At 30.4% G+C, this 17372-nt stretch overlaps 2 protein-coding genes across 2 annotated transcripts; one reads left to right on the top strand and one right to left on the bottom strand.

Annotated features, from left to right (window-relative positions):
* The first annotated feature begins 9343 nt into the window (after positions 1-9343).
* Positions 9344-11702, top strand: LOC8273732 (histidine-containing phosphotransfer protein 2). The gene is made up of 6 exons (XM_002533502.4): positions 9344-9921; positions 10164-10294; positions 10382-10450; positions 10962-11033; positions 11116-11188; positions 11370-11702. The coding sequence occupies exons 1-6, from the start codon at positions 9862-9864 to the stop codon at positions 11442-11444; spliced, it is 480 nt and encodes a 159-aa protein (XP_002533548.2). The 5' UTR covers positions 9344-9861; the 3' UTR covers positions 11445-11702.
* Positions 11703-12140: 438 nt separating this feature from the next.
* On the bottom strand, positions 12141-15906 carry LOC8273733 (IQ domain-containing protein IQM3). Its single transcript, XM_002533503.3, has 9 exons — positions 15316-15906; positions 15053-15167; positions 14808-14873; positions 14584-14672; positions 14261-14348; positions 13989-14135; positions 13786-13878; positions 13194-13295; positions 12141-12915 (listed from the first exon to the last, which is right to left on the bottom strand). The coding sequence occupies exons 1-9, from the start codon at positions 15585-15587 to the stop codon at positions 12418-12420; spliced, it is 1470 nt and encodes a 489-aa protein (XP_002533549.3). The 5' UTR covers positions 15588-15906; the 3' UTR covers positions 12141-12417.
* Between the last annotated feature and the right edge of the window lie 1466 nt (positions 15907-17372).

The following is a 17372-nucleotide window of genomic DNA, read 5'->3' as shown; positions in this document are numbered from 1 at the left end:
ATATATATATATATATATATATATATATATTTATATTAATTTTTAAGATTCAAAATATTTTTGACACGTGTGATTAATTTTAGACATTTATATTTTTCATTTTGATATGTATACTATTTTTGACATATAAAATTCAAACTTATAAATAATTTTATAATTTTTTATTAATTTATTGATTAATAAATTATATTTCTAAATAAACACTCATTCTAATCTTTAAAAATAGTATATTATATTAATTAATTAATATTTTTATTAGATAATGATATTAATTTTATATTAAAAAATAATATATTAATATTTTAATATTATTATTAACTAATAAATAGTTTTCTAATCAGATAATGATACTAATTCTATCTTAAAAAATAATATATTAATTATATTTTAATATTAATAATAAATTAATTTTTAATTAGATAATAATTCTAATTCAAAAAATATCTTAATTATATTTCTGATATTATATTTAATAATAAATTAAATTTTTAATTATATAATAAAATTTTAATTCTAAAAACAGTAATATCAATTATAGGATTAAATTATACAATACTAAAATTAATTAATAAATATTTTTAAAATAATCTTTATATTATTATACTAATAGAATTTTAAAATTTTAAGAAATTAAAAATATTTAAAAATAATTAATTTGTTATTATTTTTAAAAATATTATAAATTAATATTAAATATTATAAATTTTATTAAATTTTATTTATTAATTTAATTTTATATTTAAAATAATAACAATTGTCATGCAATGCACAAATAAACGACTAGTGTTTAATAAAAATCGATAAAAAATATTACAAGTAATAACATACAATATTTTATATGTGCCATGTAAAAGTAAGAATGAGACAGGTGCATTTTTCTAAAAGTTTTGTCATATAAATATATTAATTATTATTATATTATATAATAATATTATAAACAACTAATATATTTTTTAAAGAACAAGAATAATTATGTTTTAAAATAAGTCAATTACTAATAAAGGTAAATTTATAGTAATCACTAACTATTGATTAAAATAGATTACTTTTTAGGATTAAAATTATTATGTACAATTAGATCTAATTACAATGTAAAAAATAGAATAGAATAAGAAAATGATTTAGAAAATAAATATTAAAATTAAAGATAAAAAATTATTCCTTAATATAATAAATGTGCTACCTTGCTAAAGAGTAAAATAATTTTGTTTGCTGTTTTGATATACATTTCATGCTAATTTTATGACTATAATTAGAAGTTGTTTCAATTTTTTGGTCAATACTATATTCTATAATATGAGAATTTTCAATAATTTTATGTAATGAATAACTGACTTACAGAGGATATTTATTAAAGACTAGTAAACTTAAATGTCTTATAGCTCCTAAATTACTAAATACGTGGATAAAAACTAATTATACATTTTATTTTATATGATAAAATTTTATTAATAATAATCTTATGGATAATATATAGAAGTTAGTGGATTGTTTTATAATTAATATATCTAATAAATAAATAAAATTTATTAAATATTAAAGTTATTAATCTATTGAATTCATAAAAATAAAAACTGTCACAACTCGATCTGTGGATCCGTGACTGGCACTAGGAAATAGATAGGCGTAAGGCTACCGAATCCCGTAGTAAGCTTGACACTCACTAACTTAATTAAATCTCATCTGATATTACTGATGTCACAATTTATCTTAACTATTACATTCTACATATTTAATTCGGTCTGTCAGAAACATTAGGCAAGACCCAAAACTACAATAATTTACAATTGATAATTCTATTATTTCTATTACGGAGAATCTAAGATTTTACAAGTCAACATACTAAATTAATTACAACACAAAATTTACCAAAGAATTCTAAAATCAACGGGCCAGAGAAATTACCGAGACGCTTGATCGCTCGATCGACTCGCCTCCAGCCGTCAAAGTCTCATCGACAATTCGAATGCACCATCGGACTCGAAACGACGCGTTGATGATGATCCTCGCTTCTGATCTTTTGATCCGACCCCCGATCATTCAAAAAGATTTACAAACGATCTCGACCGTCGATTTTCAAAGGGAGTCTGATCGCCACGAAACCGATGCCATTGGAAAGCTTAAGCTGAGAAGAGTCCGAATATGCCCTCCGATCATCCATCCCTCGCCAGAGCTCACCGGAAAAGCCAAAGAAACGCGACTACCAACTTATCGCTAGAATTCCCTCCTCCGGCCACCAAAGTCGATGTCGCCACCGCCAGAAAGAAGCCCAAGCCGAGGGGAGTCGATCGCCACCAAGAACAAGTGATTGGAAATGCCTGTGATAAAGGAAGCTACGGCTGCCTTCCTCGCTCCCACGCCTCATGCCGCCACCACCGGTAAATGAAAGCCACTCTCCTTCCACTTCCCCCTCTCTTCCTTGGCGACCGTTTCTCCCTCTTCTTCTTCTTCTTCTTCTTCTTCTTCTTCTTCTTCTTCTTCTCTTTTTTTTCTTTTCTTCTCTATATCGATAATTGGCCCCCAAACTTTTCTTCCTTACCATTTAGTCCCTCAACTTTTTTAATTATTAACAATTTCATCCTGTAAAATTTCTAATTAACCCTTAAAATTTTTTTAACTTTTCAATTAAGCCCCTAACTATTTAATTTGGGCCAAAACAGAATTATTAAAAATATATAATTACATATTTACCCTTACTTTAAAATATAAAATTACTAAAAAACCCTTGCCGACATATTTAATTACAAAAATACCAAACATACAAATTTTCGTTAAAACCCCATATTAATAAAATTATACTTTTAATCCTTATTCCAAATTAAATTTCCAATTTTAATCCTAACACATAATTAATCTAATTAATCAATTTGCTAAATATTTTTCAAATAAAATTTAATACCATTAGCTAATTAAAATGTCCCTTTCCCCAATAATTCTTTTATAAAATATCCTTTACAAATTCTTCCATAACTCTCAAATATATAATTTAATTGATATATATTCATTTGGGAGAAAATTTTGAATAACAAAAAATAGAATTTATTTCTCAAAAAATTTACTTAATTAATTTCTTAAAAATCAAACTAATTAGATATAGAAAATAACTCCTTTATTTGTCTAGCATTGAAATTTCCATTTAAATCATTCCAATTTAAACCAAATAAAAATTAAATTAAATTAATTTAAATAAAAACTCATTTATTAATTATTATTTATATTATCATTAATAAAGAAAAAATTTCAGATATTACAAAAACCATAAAATAGCATAAAAATATTAAAATCAAATTACATACATAAACTTAAAATGTAATAATCATTTCATATTATTTATGCATGTAAGGCATGATTTATTCTAATATATGAAAAATGGAATAAATATATGTATAACAGTAAAATAAGCTGGAAATCATTTAGTTCTTTTAGAAAACAAATTTAGCTTCATATTGTTAGTTTACACACCTAAAAAATAGGCCTACTACGTTCATAAACATTTGTATGTGTAACATTCAGTCACTTAGTCTCACAATCCGATCTGTGGGGCCGTGACCTGTACTAGGGAATGGGTATGTTTAAAACCACCAAGTCTCATAGTAAGCCTTAATAATCGATATTCAATAAAGAGTATATAAAAAATATAATATTAATCATGTATGACATGGCATACACAAATCTAACTAGTCTTTGATAACATTTCACGCTTATTATAGACCACAATAATCATATCAAATCAAAAATACTACTACGGAAGGTTTAGAATATAAAATAACTAAAAAAATATGGAAGTATAGATTATTTACAATAAGCTCAATGAAGAAAGAAGTCGAGCTGTCAAAATGCACGACGGCAAAAAACTTTAATTGTTACCTGAAAAATAAAATTAAGACTGTCAGCCTCAAAAGTGAGTTAAAATTACATAACTCTGTAACTATTGCAGTCTCCTCAATAAAATAATAATCATTAACTCAGTATATCATATTATTGTATATCAAAATATGAGTCATGTCATAATTTAGAAAGAAAATACATTTAAAGACTTATGGGACGAGTGGCTCAGCAGAACCCTAACTCAAAATGCTAGTAGCCTTTTGGCTCTCTTATTCCAATAAGTCTGGCACCCATAGAGCGAAGCTCAACCAGGATCTTTAATCCAACCTGAACACTTGATTCTCAATTAAGCTGGCGCCCAGAGAGCATTACTCAACCAGAAACCTTTCCCCGGCAGTCAAGCTTTCACATCTCAGAGAGTTATACTCGATCAGGGCAAAATCCGAAAATAACATTTGTTACTTGTCTCTAATTATTACCGGTACGCACACGATTCTAATGCAACCTATCAAGTGGCATATTCTACTGTCACCTCACCCCAAAGTCACAATCATAACATATATATAAAAAAAATCATAAATAGACTATTTATAGGCAACATAATTTATTCAATTGCATACTGAGAAATAACATTTAGAAATATCAGGTGAAACAAACATGTATAATATCTTTAAAGATAATAATAATAGTATTAAAATAAAATTATTTAAAATATCGTAAATACGAGATAAATTAGCTAATAATAATATTAACATTATTCGTGATGATTATTAATTAAATGAAGTTTACTTATAGTGACGCTAATGATAATCATACATAAACATTAATCATTAAATATCGTATTAAATCTAGACATATGCCAATGTACAACAATTATATGATTTTAACTGACAGTTCTGTCGCACTCCGCAGTCCGCTCCTACGCCTCGGATGGAGCTGGGAAAATGAACGGATTATCTATTCACGAAAACATTCAGTTAATAAACATTCTTAAATTTTCGTAGACCTAGATCCCTAAATTAGACTGCCTAAAATTATTTTAGACTCGAGAATTCAGCAGAACCTCCTATAAATTGCGGACATTTAATCCACGTACAACAGGTCCAGAACCTGCTAGAAACACTTCAAATATTCTGTGATTAATTAACAGGAGTCCGACCACCAAAACTGCATTATTTTTCCAACTCTACAACACATAACAAATTACAATTAATTAAATATAATTAATTTCAAATTATCCATAATTATAATTAATAGCAACAATATTTTTCTAAAATTACAACATGATTTTTGAAGTTCAGATAAAATTATATCGAGCCGAAATCTTAAAGTTTTGGGCGTCCGAAAAACACCGGAGTCCAGAAGCCGGTCCTACCAACGGTGTCAGAATTCAAATACGAAAGCGTCTACGCGAAGCTCGAGTTGCAGGGAGTCCGAAAACACAAGAATTTCGGCCGGAAACTCGTCGGAAGGCACCGGATCGGGGTCGAAAAGGGGTTGCTCCAATGAGGCTTGACCGAGGCTGCCGGGGAGGATTTCACGGTGGGGGAGCTCGACCTAGGGGTTTCCGGTGGTGGAGAGCTTGAATCTGGCGTCGGATGGCCGAAAAGAGGGCGGCAAAAGGCCGAAACAGCGATGGCAGCCCCTTTCTCCATGCGAACGTCTGCAGCGAAGGAAGGAGGAAAAGGAAGGTAGCGCAGCGGCGAGGAGGGGAAGGAGAAAGAGCTGGGCGGCGGCGTTGGCTGCGCTGTGGCCAGAGAAGGCAGAAATCGGGGAGGGAGAAGGAGCTAGCTTCGGGGAGGAAGGGGAAGGAAGGAAAAGGGAAAGGAGAGGGGGAAGGAAGGAAAAAGAAATTATTATTATTATTATTATTATTATTAGTATTATTATCATTTCTGGGTATTACACTTAGTTCCTACGTTTTAAGTCATCTATTATTAAATCGACACATAGACGATAATTATTTTAACACATAAACATTTGATAGCTTATAGAAAAGAGTTACAAAATATAAGCATCGACTCGTATTTATTAAATTGACACATAAATTTAATCTTATGATGTGCAAACATTGTATAATTTTTATTTCTAATTTTGTCTCTTCCCTTCCAAATTTACTGATGAGAGCAATTTGCTGATCTTTTTCTTTGTTTGTGACTTGAGATTCCTAATTGCAAAAGAGACTAGGGATCGATAAGCAATAGTAATTGGTCAAATTCATAGAATCTACTGTGGCCGCCAGTATTCTACTTTCAGTATGTAGTAATCTCCGACCATAATTTCACATTGTGAGTAACGAATTCCTCCACTTTTAGCTTCTGCATAAGCAGAGGCAATTGAGTTTTACGTATGAAGACAATTTACACATGCTTATCAAATATTGATTTGAAATCAATTGAATTTTATTAAGTCCATAGTGAAAGTTCTTTCTTAAAAAGGAAAAATAAATGCATATTTTAAAATTATCGCTATTTATGTTAGAATTTTAGTATATAACAAATTAGAGGCTAAATAGAAGTTAAAAGTTCCAAAGTGTAGAGGCTAAATAGAAGAAATTTTTTAACTTAGTATAAAATAAAATCTAAAATATGTGAAATTTTTAAAAACTGGAAGGTCAAAATGAATAAAATCTAGAATTGGAGAGGCTAAAATGAAAAGAAAAATTCTAAAAAATGTAAGTAGAATTTGAAATATTTGAGAAATAAAGTTGTAGAAAGGTGGCCAAAACATTTGGTCAAATTATTTCTTTTTTCTTTTAATATATGAAGAGTTTTGCCTGATTAGAGCATCTACTGTAGGAAGAAATTGTTGTGACAAAGTAGAAATAGTTGGCGTCACCCCAATTTACAATATATATTAATGGATTGAGAAACAAGCAGGCAAACTTGATGTAATAAGGTTCAAATAAGCTTTTAATGTGTTAGGTTAAAATGATGTAAAAACGTCAAAAAGACCTATTTAATTTTAAGGGCCTGTTTGAATCTTATCCCAAACTCGACATATAACCCAAACAAATACTTAACAAGTTTGTAATTGGCATTCATGAAACTCACACCAATCAACCAAGATAATTCTTTTATTTTCCTTAAACTACATCCACTGCGAAAATCAAAAACCTAAACCAATCTTCCTCAACAGCCTCAGTCGCTAGAATATCATCGGACTTTGAACCAAAACAACAAGGTTTAAGCTATTAAAGTACACCCACCAAAAACAATAATATTCAACAGATACATTTAACTCACCGTCGAGAGCTTGACTACATCCTAAGTTTCGAGTTTTGATAGGGGAGAGCAACTCATCAAGTCAATATGAATAGAAACGACTATCACTTCTATTCCATAATAGTTTCAGCAGATCTTTCTTTCTTTTACCCACATCTATCAGGCAACAAACTCCTTTAGAACACCAGTAAATTCTTTCTTATTATTTATTTTTTAAAATAAATAAATAATGAGTAGTTATCGGAAGGTAGAAATAATAAAGATTCGTAATAGGAAAAGATGCCACCAAAAGAATCATGAGTCAAAGGGACCCATAAGTTGGACTGAATTATAAAATGCATATAGTACTTGATGGGTGTTGCTTAAGTATGGCAATAGACAATGCAGCATCCTGAATTGATTTCTAGGTCGGCAAGGGAACCAAACAACATGGCTGTAATCTCCATGATTTGATTTCCCCTTCCTGGTTTTTTCACGTTAAGATGTACAATTATCAGCACTACATTATGCCGTAAATTTCTTCTGCAACTTTTTCTTATTGCAGTTTTTGAATTATTATATATTTAATTTTAGAAACATTCAAAACTTTATGATAATCTGATTTTGAAAAGAAAAAAAACAATAAAACCTCTATCAGAATATGATGTGATATCAAGTAAAAATGTCATGTTAAAAAGGCAAAATGCATATTAATATTACTTTAATTAAAAAATTTAAAAATATGTAAATCCTGAATGAGTTTTCTCCATCGTCTCTCTTCTTTACAGAGATTTTTTGAAGTGTTGGATTTGGTTTCTTATCAGCCTTTTCTAGTCGGTAGGGACCCAATTCATTTTTGTATTTTCTTTGATTTTTTAATTTTATGTCTTGCCTTTATATTCGTATTGTAGTTATAGATTTGAGGATATTTAGCTTCAAAATCATATAGTTCTATTACATTTTGTTAGTGATGAGAGAATTTGTAGTACTCATCCAATGGAGATTATTTTACTTATTATGGGAGAAAATAATATATAATATAGCATCATACATATTTTCCCGTCACAAGATTAATGCTGTGTTTAGTAAGATTTATTTAAAAAATTATTTTATTTACAAATTAATTCTATTTAAAATTGATTAGTAATGAAATTCTGTATGTAATGTGTTAAATAATAATCGTGGAAGTTATTTCAAATGAAATAAATATAATGTTGAAAGAATTACGATAAAAAGTTATAGAAAGAAAAAATAAGGGAGAGAAAGTAAAATGAGATAGGAACGCATAAAAATTTTATCTGTTTTCTTAAATTTAATTTTATTATAACTAATTTTATAAATTTAATGATACGAAAGTCTAAATAATTTTTTATTTTAATCAAATAAAAAAATATTAAATTTGTAAACAAATTTTATAGAATTTTAAACATTCATTTTAACCAAACATATATATATATTCTTTTCATGAATTTTGATGATTAAAGAATTACATCACTTCAAAATTCTATGGTGTTTTCAGCTTGGCCTGCTCAATATGATTTTTAATTGCAATTCCTGTTTAGACGTGGCTGTAAAAAGTTTGTACAACTAGCTTCAGATGAAATCCAAATCCAGGAGCAGTAATAGCAATGTCAAGCTGGAGAAACCCAACCAAAACGTGACCTCGACATTTTTGAGACAAAAGCCTCAAAGATCGTCCTCCTAGAATTTGAGAATCGTTTATTCCAGCCTTGAAACCACCAAACTAGTAGACATGGAGAGTTTAAGTTTTCTGCAATCCATTCATAACCTTTCAAGCATCTATCTTTCCTGTGTCTGGTTTTCTTTATATTAGATTATTGTATTGTAGTTAATGTTTACCCTTTGTTTCTTAGGTACTATTCCGTTATAAATCCGTAAATATCTTTAACGAATGGTATATTTTTGTTTCTTTTCAACCTGAGGTGATAATAATACTAGTTAACAACAATCTCATATTTGTAAGAGTTCGGAATTTATTTGAAGATGTCGGAGTTTGTTCAGAATGCTTTTAAATTTGAACCTAAACTAAATTTCAAAAGAAAAAAATATGAGCAAGAAATATATTTCATGCATTTATAATTAATTAGCTCGAAGGATAAGTTTCATACAAACAAAAAAATTATATAAATGAAACTCATTCACTGTTCTAAGTATTCATCCATTCTGAATATTTCTGAGCTCGAATATTAATATAAATACTCATTCTCGGAGATTTCTTTATCTTCCTCTAGGCTGGAAATTAAACTAGAAAAGCATATATCAACTTAATAAATAAGTATTAAGATTCATGGGTTATGTTTACTATCTATATTCTTAATTTGAAATCGAGCAGTTAAGATTTTATTAAAAGTTTAAATTTAAAATTTAAAAAATTAGATAACAAATCTCACATATGATCACTTATCATATGTTCAAATTAAATATGAAAGGGTCTTAATTCAATAAATAAACAGTACCTTAGACCTCATAATATATCAAAAAGGGAAAAGAGAAAGAAATGAAACAGATTGAAAATGGAAGAAGAACAAAACAAGGAAAATGATAGACAAAAGTGTACGTCGGCAAGACTGCATGCCAAATTTTGCTTTCTCCGAATCTTAAGAAACTTTTGTCGAACCACTTGACTTTATATGAATGAGAAAAAGAGAATAGGGAAAGATATTTAGAAAAAAAAAAAAAAAGTGACTCAAAAATTTGAAACCTTATAAAGAGACCCCCACCTTTCCTCCCTTCTCCTAGCAAGAAGATATCACTATTCTATCCCTCTCTATCTCTCTTCATAGCTTTTTGAAAATTATTTGGGTTTGAAATGGCATTACCTTCTCTCAAATCACAGCTCAACAACTCTGTACAATCCATGTTTGATGAGGTATATATATATATATCATATAAGAGTTTGTGGCATTTCTCTTTTGATATATTCTTTTTCTGTGGAAGTGCAAAAATGGTTTTGGACATGTTTGGCTTGGGAGTTTTCTTGTGGGTACCCAATAGAATTTTGTAGTTTTATTTCTCTGTTGCTTTGTTAGAATTATTATTTTCTGAATAAATGTAATTTGGGCATGCTTAATTAAGTTTAATTTAGGGTTCATTTATCTTACATTGTATTAGGGAATGCTGGATAGCCAATTTGCTCAAATTCAAGCACTACAAGATGAAAGCAATCCGAATTTTATAGCTGAAGTGATCACCTCCTTCTGCACTGATGCTGAAAGGATCATAACAGAATTGAGCAAAAATATGTAATCTCAAACTTGACACACACATTTTATTTAATAACCATTATAATTGTCTTTTCATTATTAATATAGTTCAAATTTAACTTTCAGGACTCAACAGAATGTGAATTTTTCCAACTTGGAATCTTGTGTTCATCAGCTGAAAGGGAGTAGCTCAAGGTAATGAATTGAGTTGATTCCTTTGTTTGCCATAAACAAATATGCATATATTAGAGTTTCCTTTTTAAGTAATTTTGGAAAATGTAATTATTTTAGCTAGATATTTTGGATAAAGTTGCCTTTTCAGATGTTATTTTTAACCTACCAACAGCAACTTGTAGCCAAAACATCCAACATAGTACTTTTTTTATCATTATTATCTTTTGGAGTATTAATGGCCATGTTACTATACAACATGAGTATTCAATCTATTAATGCTCTGGGCTTCCATCAATATTACTAAACTGCAATCGAATAAATTCAAACCTTTTCTTTTCTCTTTTCTTTTTGTCTTTTTTGCATTTCTGATTGACATAAACAATTCATATGCCCTCAAGGAATTTGGTTTCGACCTTTGGTGTATTGCTTTATACAGTCTAAAATACTTTTTTCTTATGGCTGTTAACTGGTATATCATTCTACTGAATCTTTGATGAATCGAAATTATTAATTTCATTATTTGATTCCCCAGCATTGGCGCGCAGCGATTGAAACTTGCTTGTGCTGACCTTCAACAGGCTTTTGATGATCAAAACAAGGCAGGGTAAGAACTAATTAAGACATTTACATGTATCCCTTCTCTGTTTCTGTAAGCACATGTTAAAAAAATTGGGATGGTTTTCCAGTTGCCTGCAGGCCTTGAATATAATCACACGCGAATATTTTCTTCTGCGAGGCAAATTCGAGACCTTGATTCAGGTAAAAAGAAAAACCTGTCAAATACAAGTCTGTCAATTTTCTCTTGCGGATTCAATCGGAGTTCTATTGCCACTGTAACCTCCATTTCATGTTCTTTCTAGCTTGCTAGTTCTTAGTTCTTAGCAACGTAAATATATGATCTCTTCTTAACTATATTTTCATCTGGGTTTTGGTGTTACAGCTAGAGAAAAGAATCTTAGCCATTGAAGCCAAACAACAGCAACAGAGTAGCTACCATGCTGCTGGATCGATATAAGGAACATCTCATATAAGTTGATTATGTACGGTGATTCTTATATTTCATATGTAGTTTAATCATCTTCTATATTGATATTGAGTTTGCTGTTGTTTTCTTTGGGTTGTAGCAAATGATTGTTCATTTCACAAAAACCTTGTAAGGAACTGAGTGGCATTATGTTATCCCTGCCTGTCATTCCTCCTCCCTATGCGTGTATAATATACACAAATCTCGTATTACTTAATAGTATCTGATGAGATGCTTTTCTTCCCTTTACACTGTGTCGTATAACTTTCAAGAAAAATAAAAATAAAAATGAAAATTGCTTGTGGCTACAGGTAGATTTCTTATAAAACAAGATGTAGTTTCACCTGGTTTCAGGATACTGATTTTGGGAATGAATTATGTTATCCGTTTGACCTCCTGAGCAACCTGATAAATGTGACCTTTGGACAGAAGTAATCTTCAGTTCCAAGAAGCATGAGCAAACATATTGCTCCTGCGGAAAAAGAAAAAAAAGAATATCATGTCCTCGTACCAGGCCCTCTTTCAGAGATTCATTGATGTAAATTGTAATCAAGTGTGTATTTTTCTTGTTTGGCCTTTTCTGTTTTTTTTTTTTTTTTTAATTTGTTTGTTTTTGAGCAGCAATCTAGTGTGCTTTGGCCTCGTGATGTATTTAACATATATCAAATGAGAAGCGACAAGTGACTCTTGACTCAGAAACGTTGACATTACGACTTGACAGGGTCAAGACACAAGTTGCCTACTAAAGCACCAAAATCTTGTTTCTTGATAACCATAATACATAAGGTTGTGCCTACGACCATAACATTTTCCAAAGACAGTGGATCGAAAATAAAATTAGTGATTATGAAACGCAGTAAATAAGGGCAGATGTTATTAGCATTCCAGAAAGGCTGAAGTGACATAAAGAAGTGGCTGACTATCTACATTCACTCGAGTACCCACTAGGCAAAAAGCTTTCCATTTAAGAGTTCCCATCACCGTTTGCAGCATCTGAGATGGGTTGAGTTGTAGGTGATGCGAGACCAGCGACCCGCCTATAGTAAGACGGAGTGGGTGGGCTTCTTGGCGATAGGTTAACAAATTCCAAAGCTTGCAATCTAACTTCTACTGGGTAGTCTGCAACGCAACCAATTCTTGGGCCAGCTCCTGTTGACCATTTGAGTGACAGCTGATGCCCCAGTTGGTATGATTTTCCCGCTTTCTTAGAATTGATTCTTTGCAAAATAACTGTCCTCGGCACTTCAGCCCTTGGGCTTTGGAGACCGCCAGATAAAGTCCTTTTGTATATGCCTTCATTTTCAGTTTGCTTAACTTCTGCTGGTTCCGAGGTTGCATCCTTCTGTTCGTTGGGCAGTTCAAGTTCGGGAGGCTTTGACTTGCTTAAAGTTTCATTTATCATCTTGCTTCCGCTGAATTTGCCATCATCATAGATATCAGAATCTTCACTTGCCTTGTTTATCTGAACAAGAGATAAGAAGGCATACCATAAAGAAAATGTTAGTACAGGACAGGACGCAGAGCATCTTTTGTAATAAATAATCAGGCCGCTAACAACAATATGGCCCGGAGATTAAAATCAAAAGCCTGTAGTCCGACACTAACAAAGATGACTAGATGATTATCAGGATCTTAACCAGTCACCTTTGCCACATATGGACCATATTCATGTTCCACTAGCCATTTTTTTCCTTGGAATTTGAGTGGTGTTTTTATAATTTGGTGAGAACAGGTAATTACCTGAACTTCGTCAAGGTTGACTCCATTGTCCTTTAGAAGGGATAAAAAGCTATCAAAGCTATCATCTGTTGGCCGGTAATGTCCACTGTATGGAGAAATGGACTGCAAAGGCAAAATAATCAGATACTAACAATTTTCTAAAACATTTATTTGAATTGACAAACAAAAATGCATGTGCATGAATGATCTAAATTACCTAAAAGCACCCATCAAATATAAATCTCAACGCGTTTTGCAAGATAATGAAATGAATTTCTTCACCTAAACACTTCAAACATTTCGACATTTAAGGAATGCACCTTAGCTTTACCAGTAATCCATTTTCAAATGGTAAAAAATATATGCTGAATTCTTTTCTTTCATTGGTACCACTTCAATACAATCTGGGTAGGCTCATACATTTCAATTTCCAAAGCGAAATCCCAATGCATGTTTAACATACAATCGTTGGAGCAGCAGTAGGGATATGTAAATTTCTCCCAAGTGTTCAAACAAGCACAGAAGCATGCCAAATATGCAACGAGCAATGTTTGGAATTCAATGCTACTACTACCATTCAATTTACAATTTGATAATCCCTTGAAAACTATACCTTAAGAATTCCATTCTCTGCCACTAGCCTTCCTGCAGCTAATGTAGCACCTCCAGCCAAGAAACTTGAATGATGAAACTTTCCTTTCTTTTTCTGCGACAGGTTGACAATGCATCAACACTTCCAGATTAAGAAGGAGCATTAAAATTAGGAGAAAGCTACGCTAAAGTTTTTTTCATTCAATAAACGTTTGATAGTCTTACCTCACCAGCATACAGCCTCTTAAAGGTGCTCATGACAAAAATCCACTTGGCTCCTTTTGACCCACTGGACGTATCAAGAAGATTTCCAGTGTATTTTTGCACAATTCTGCCTTCAAAGACAATATACTCATAGTATCCTCTCTCTTTCTGATTTGTAATCCAGTTGAAATGGCGCAAAAGAAGATAAAGGCAATAAATTAGGAATTAGATTTCATGTTGTGAAATATTTATCAACTTATTGATATATGTAACGGTAAACCAGAAACACATACAGGTCCTAGATACTTAATGCACTGGTGTCTCAGCTTTGACCTTGGACAGTCTTCAAGATCAAGTTCTTTACCATCTCCAATGTCCAACCTGCAGAGAGAAAGGTAACAATCATCTCCAGCAACTAGTTATTGTGCTCAATGTATTTAACCAAAAAATAAAATACAAGGAACTATAACAACACATCGCACAGATTGAAGATATAAACTAGTTTGCAGGTAATACAGTAAAAAAGATTTAAGTCCTTGAACTCTAGGATTGGGTTATAAGATTCAAGCTAGTACTTCAAGGGAATAAGAAATATCAATGCAAGTTCCAAATTTACCAGTAAAAAAATGGTTGACCAGAATTTGTCCTGCACCACTCTTCATAGTACAGATGCAAGCTATGCCCATATCTATGCCTTGGATCAATCTAGATAGAGAGAAAAAAAATTAAAAACAAAAGAATAAAATCGGTCAAGAAATTTTGTCGCAGGCAAAATAAATTTATTACACAAGAAATTTAAAATTTAATAATTGGAAAAGAAAAAGTAAGTAGGAGAATTACGGCTTCAATCCAATGCTGAAAAGCCAATTTTTGTGCTTTGGCGTCTTTGGATAATCCCTTTCCCACCTGCCCAAAAACAATTTCAATTATTTTTACACAAATAAAGCCAATCAAATCCTTAAAAAAAAAAAAAAAAAAGAAAGAAGAAAAAAACCTATAACAAAATTAAAACAAAAACAGTGACAAAAATCCATATTTATTTTAAAACACAAATTTCAAAAAAATAAAAATAAAAGTGAGCTGACCTTAGAAGCGTTTAAGCTGATACGATTCCACCTAGAAACAGCAGTTTCCGGTTTCATGAAATTGAAAAACGAAATAGTACTGTGATTTAGTCTCGCATAATCTATCGCTTGCCACCTTCATAATCACAATAATTAACAAAATCGTACTAATTAATCTTCATTCAAAAAAAATTTAGCAAAAGAAATTTAATAACAATAATAACTAAAAAAAAAAAGATCATACAAGAAGACAATGGCAAAATACAGCGGTTTGACAGACGTACCAGAGCTCTTCAGCCACGACAGCAGAGTCAGCTAACCTACGCCGTGTACGATAACTCCGATAAACCTTCTGCAGCTTCACCGCCGCAGTCTCACCTGAATCCACCGCAGTCACATCATCATGAACAGCTAACTCCAGCATTCGAACTTCTTCATATTTCCTATCACCGCTGACCATCTGAGACCTGAGATTATGATCATCCTGAGGAGGTCGAAAATCACGAGAAATGTCCATTTTGTTAAGGGAGTAATGTAAAGGTGATTCAACCTCCATCGCCCTTTCTAGAGAGACGTATTAGAATTTTGAAACGATAAGCAGAAGAGACAGTGAATTGCTACGAGACACACACACAGAGAGAGAGAGAGAGGTAGCAGTTGTCTTCCGGTTTCGCAGAGTGGGAGTTGGATACATATATAGCTGTTTTCTGTTCGCGTTTTTTTTGTTTCCCGGGAACTAAAATAATTTTTATTTTATTTTCTTTTTCCATCGGACTGGCGCATACCACGCGCTAGTACAGAGGAGATGATACGCGCTTTGATATTTCAAGAGTGCATAGATTTTGAGGAAAATGGAAGTGATCTAAGGGACAGTTGGGCGGTTCGAATTTATTGAGATTGGGTTGGTGACTTTGAGATGCAGAAAATTATTTACTTTACCTTTTTGGAATTCTATCAGTAAAGATTTAGGTTGTGCTGCGGATTGCTCTTCATTCTTTTAATGTTTTAAAAGAATTTATTTTTGGTGTATCGTCTTCGTCAAACGTTTTGAAAAAAAATCTAAAATAAACAATAATTTTGAGTCAAACTTCAACAACATTCTAAAAAAATTATTACTTCTTTTTATAAAATTATGATCTTTCATTTGCTGAAAATTTAAAATAATTTGATTAATAATAAAAATAAAAATTACTACAATTAAATAGTATAATAAAAAATTTCATATGAATATTCATATTCTTTAATTGCATTCATATAATAATTCTTTTAATTTATAATCTGGTGACCACTCGATACTATTTTAAATCATATATCGATTTTTTAATTTTTAAATAAATCTTATTCCTATAATATCAATAAAAAGTTTTTACTATCCACATTACAGTTCTATGAAATTTCATAAATTGGTCCATAAAGAAAAATTTAAATCTCAAAAAAGAATAATAATTAAAATCTCTAAATGGAATAAACAAACTCCATAAAAGAAAAAAAAAATTCTAATAATTATAAAGAAAAAAAAACAAACAAATATGAAAATTCGTATTTATTGATTAAAATATAATGATTTAAATAAAAAGAGAAGAAACCACCACCGATCTAAAAGATAATCAATGTTAATAAAAAAAGTAATTTAATAAAGAAGAATAAGGAAAAGAAATTTAGTGGAATTTACTTTAGAAAAAGATACATGCTCGTTTATTTTTAAGGGTAAATTTCTTCAAAAACCAGGTCTTATATGCATTTAAAAGAAATGTATCTCTCGGTTTTACCCTCTAAAGATTCATGTTCCCTGTAGTTCTGTTTGAAAACTTATTGAAAATACTCTGGTGCTCGGAGATGTATGTTTTATTATTTTTATTATGCACTATAATTAAATTATAATGAAAGTATATAATCAATCCACTTTGTTAAAAGAATTAAACCCTCAAAACCTAATCCAGCTAAATAAATTGGACACTATTAGCTTCATAGAAAAATGTTAGAATTATCAATAAAGGATATCATACAATCTTGCATCTTAAAGAATTAGTTATTACAAATATCTTAAATACAATTAATATGAATAAAATTTTTATTTTTATTTAATTTAATTTTAATATTCAATAAGATAATGATTTTTAATTGTTGATTTTGCTTAATAATTTAAAATTAGTAGAAATTTAATAATATTGATCCAATAAATAAGTGTTTTTAATATATTAGATTTTTATAGAATTAAATTGTACTAAAAATAAAAGATTAAAGTAAGTAAAAAATTATTATTAATTTTTTTAGCATTAATTTAGTCCGTTGGCTATTTTAATTTTACACAGAATTATATAATAGTTAATTTTATAACAAT

Source organism: Ricinus communis, chromosome 10 (genome assembly GCF_019578655.1).
Source record: "Ricinus communis isolate WT05 ecotype wild-type chromosome 10, ASM1957865v1, whole genome shotgun sequence".
NCBI lineage: Eukaryota > Viridiplantae > Streptophyta > Magnoliopsida > Malpighiales > Euphorbiaceae > Ricinus > Ricinus communis.
Note: the sequence above shows the minus strand (reverse complement) of the source record. Positions and strands in the feature narration are given on the sequence as shown.

Coding starts and splice junctions, on each gene's coding strand:
- LOC8273732 (XM_002533502.4), top strand. CDS start 9,862: ATGGCATTACCTTCTCTCAAATCACAGCTCAACAACTCTGTACAATCC. Junction 9,922..10,163: donor TACAATCCATGTTTGATGAG/GTATATATATAT, acceptor ACATTGTATTAG/GGAATGCTGGATAGCCAATT. Junction 11,034..11,115: donor GATGATCAAAACAAGGCAGG/GTAAGAACTAAT, acceptor ATGGTTTTCCAG/TTGCCTGCAGGCCTTGAATA.
- LOC8273733 (XM_002533503.3), bottom strand. CDS start 15,587: ATGGAGGTTGAATCACCTTTACATTACTCCCTTAACAAAATGGACATT. Junction 14,673..14,807: donor TTCAGCATTGGATTGAAGCC/GTAATTCTCCTA, acceptor CTCTCTATCTAG/ATTGATCCAAGGCATAGATA. Junction 13,296..13,785: donor CAGAGAATGGAATTCTTAAG/GTATAGTTTTCA, acceptor TTGCCTTTGCAG/TCCATTTCTCCATACAGTGG.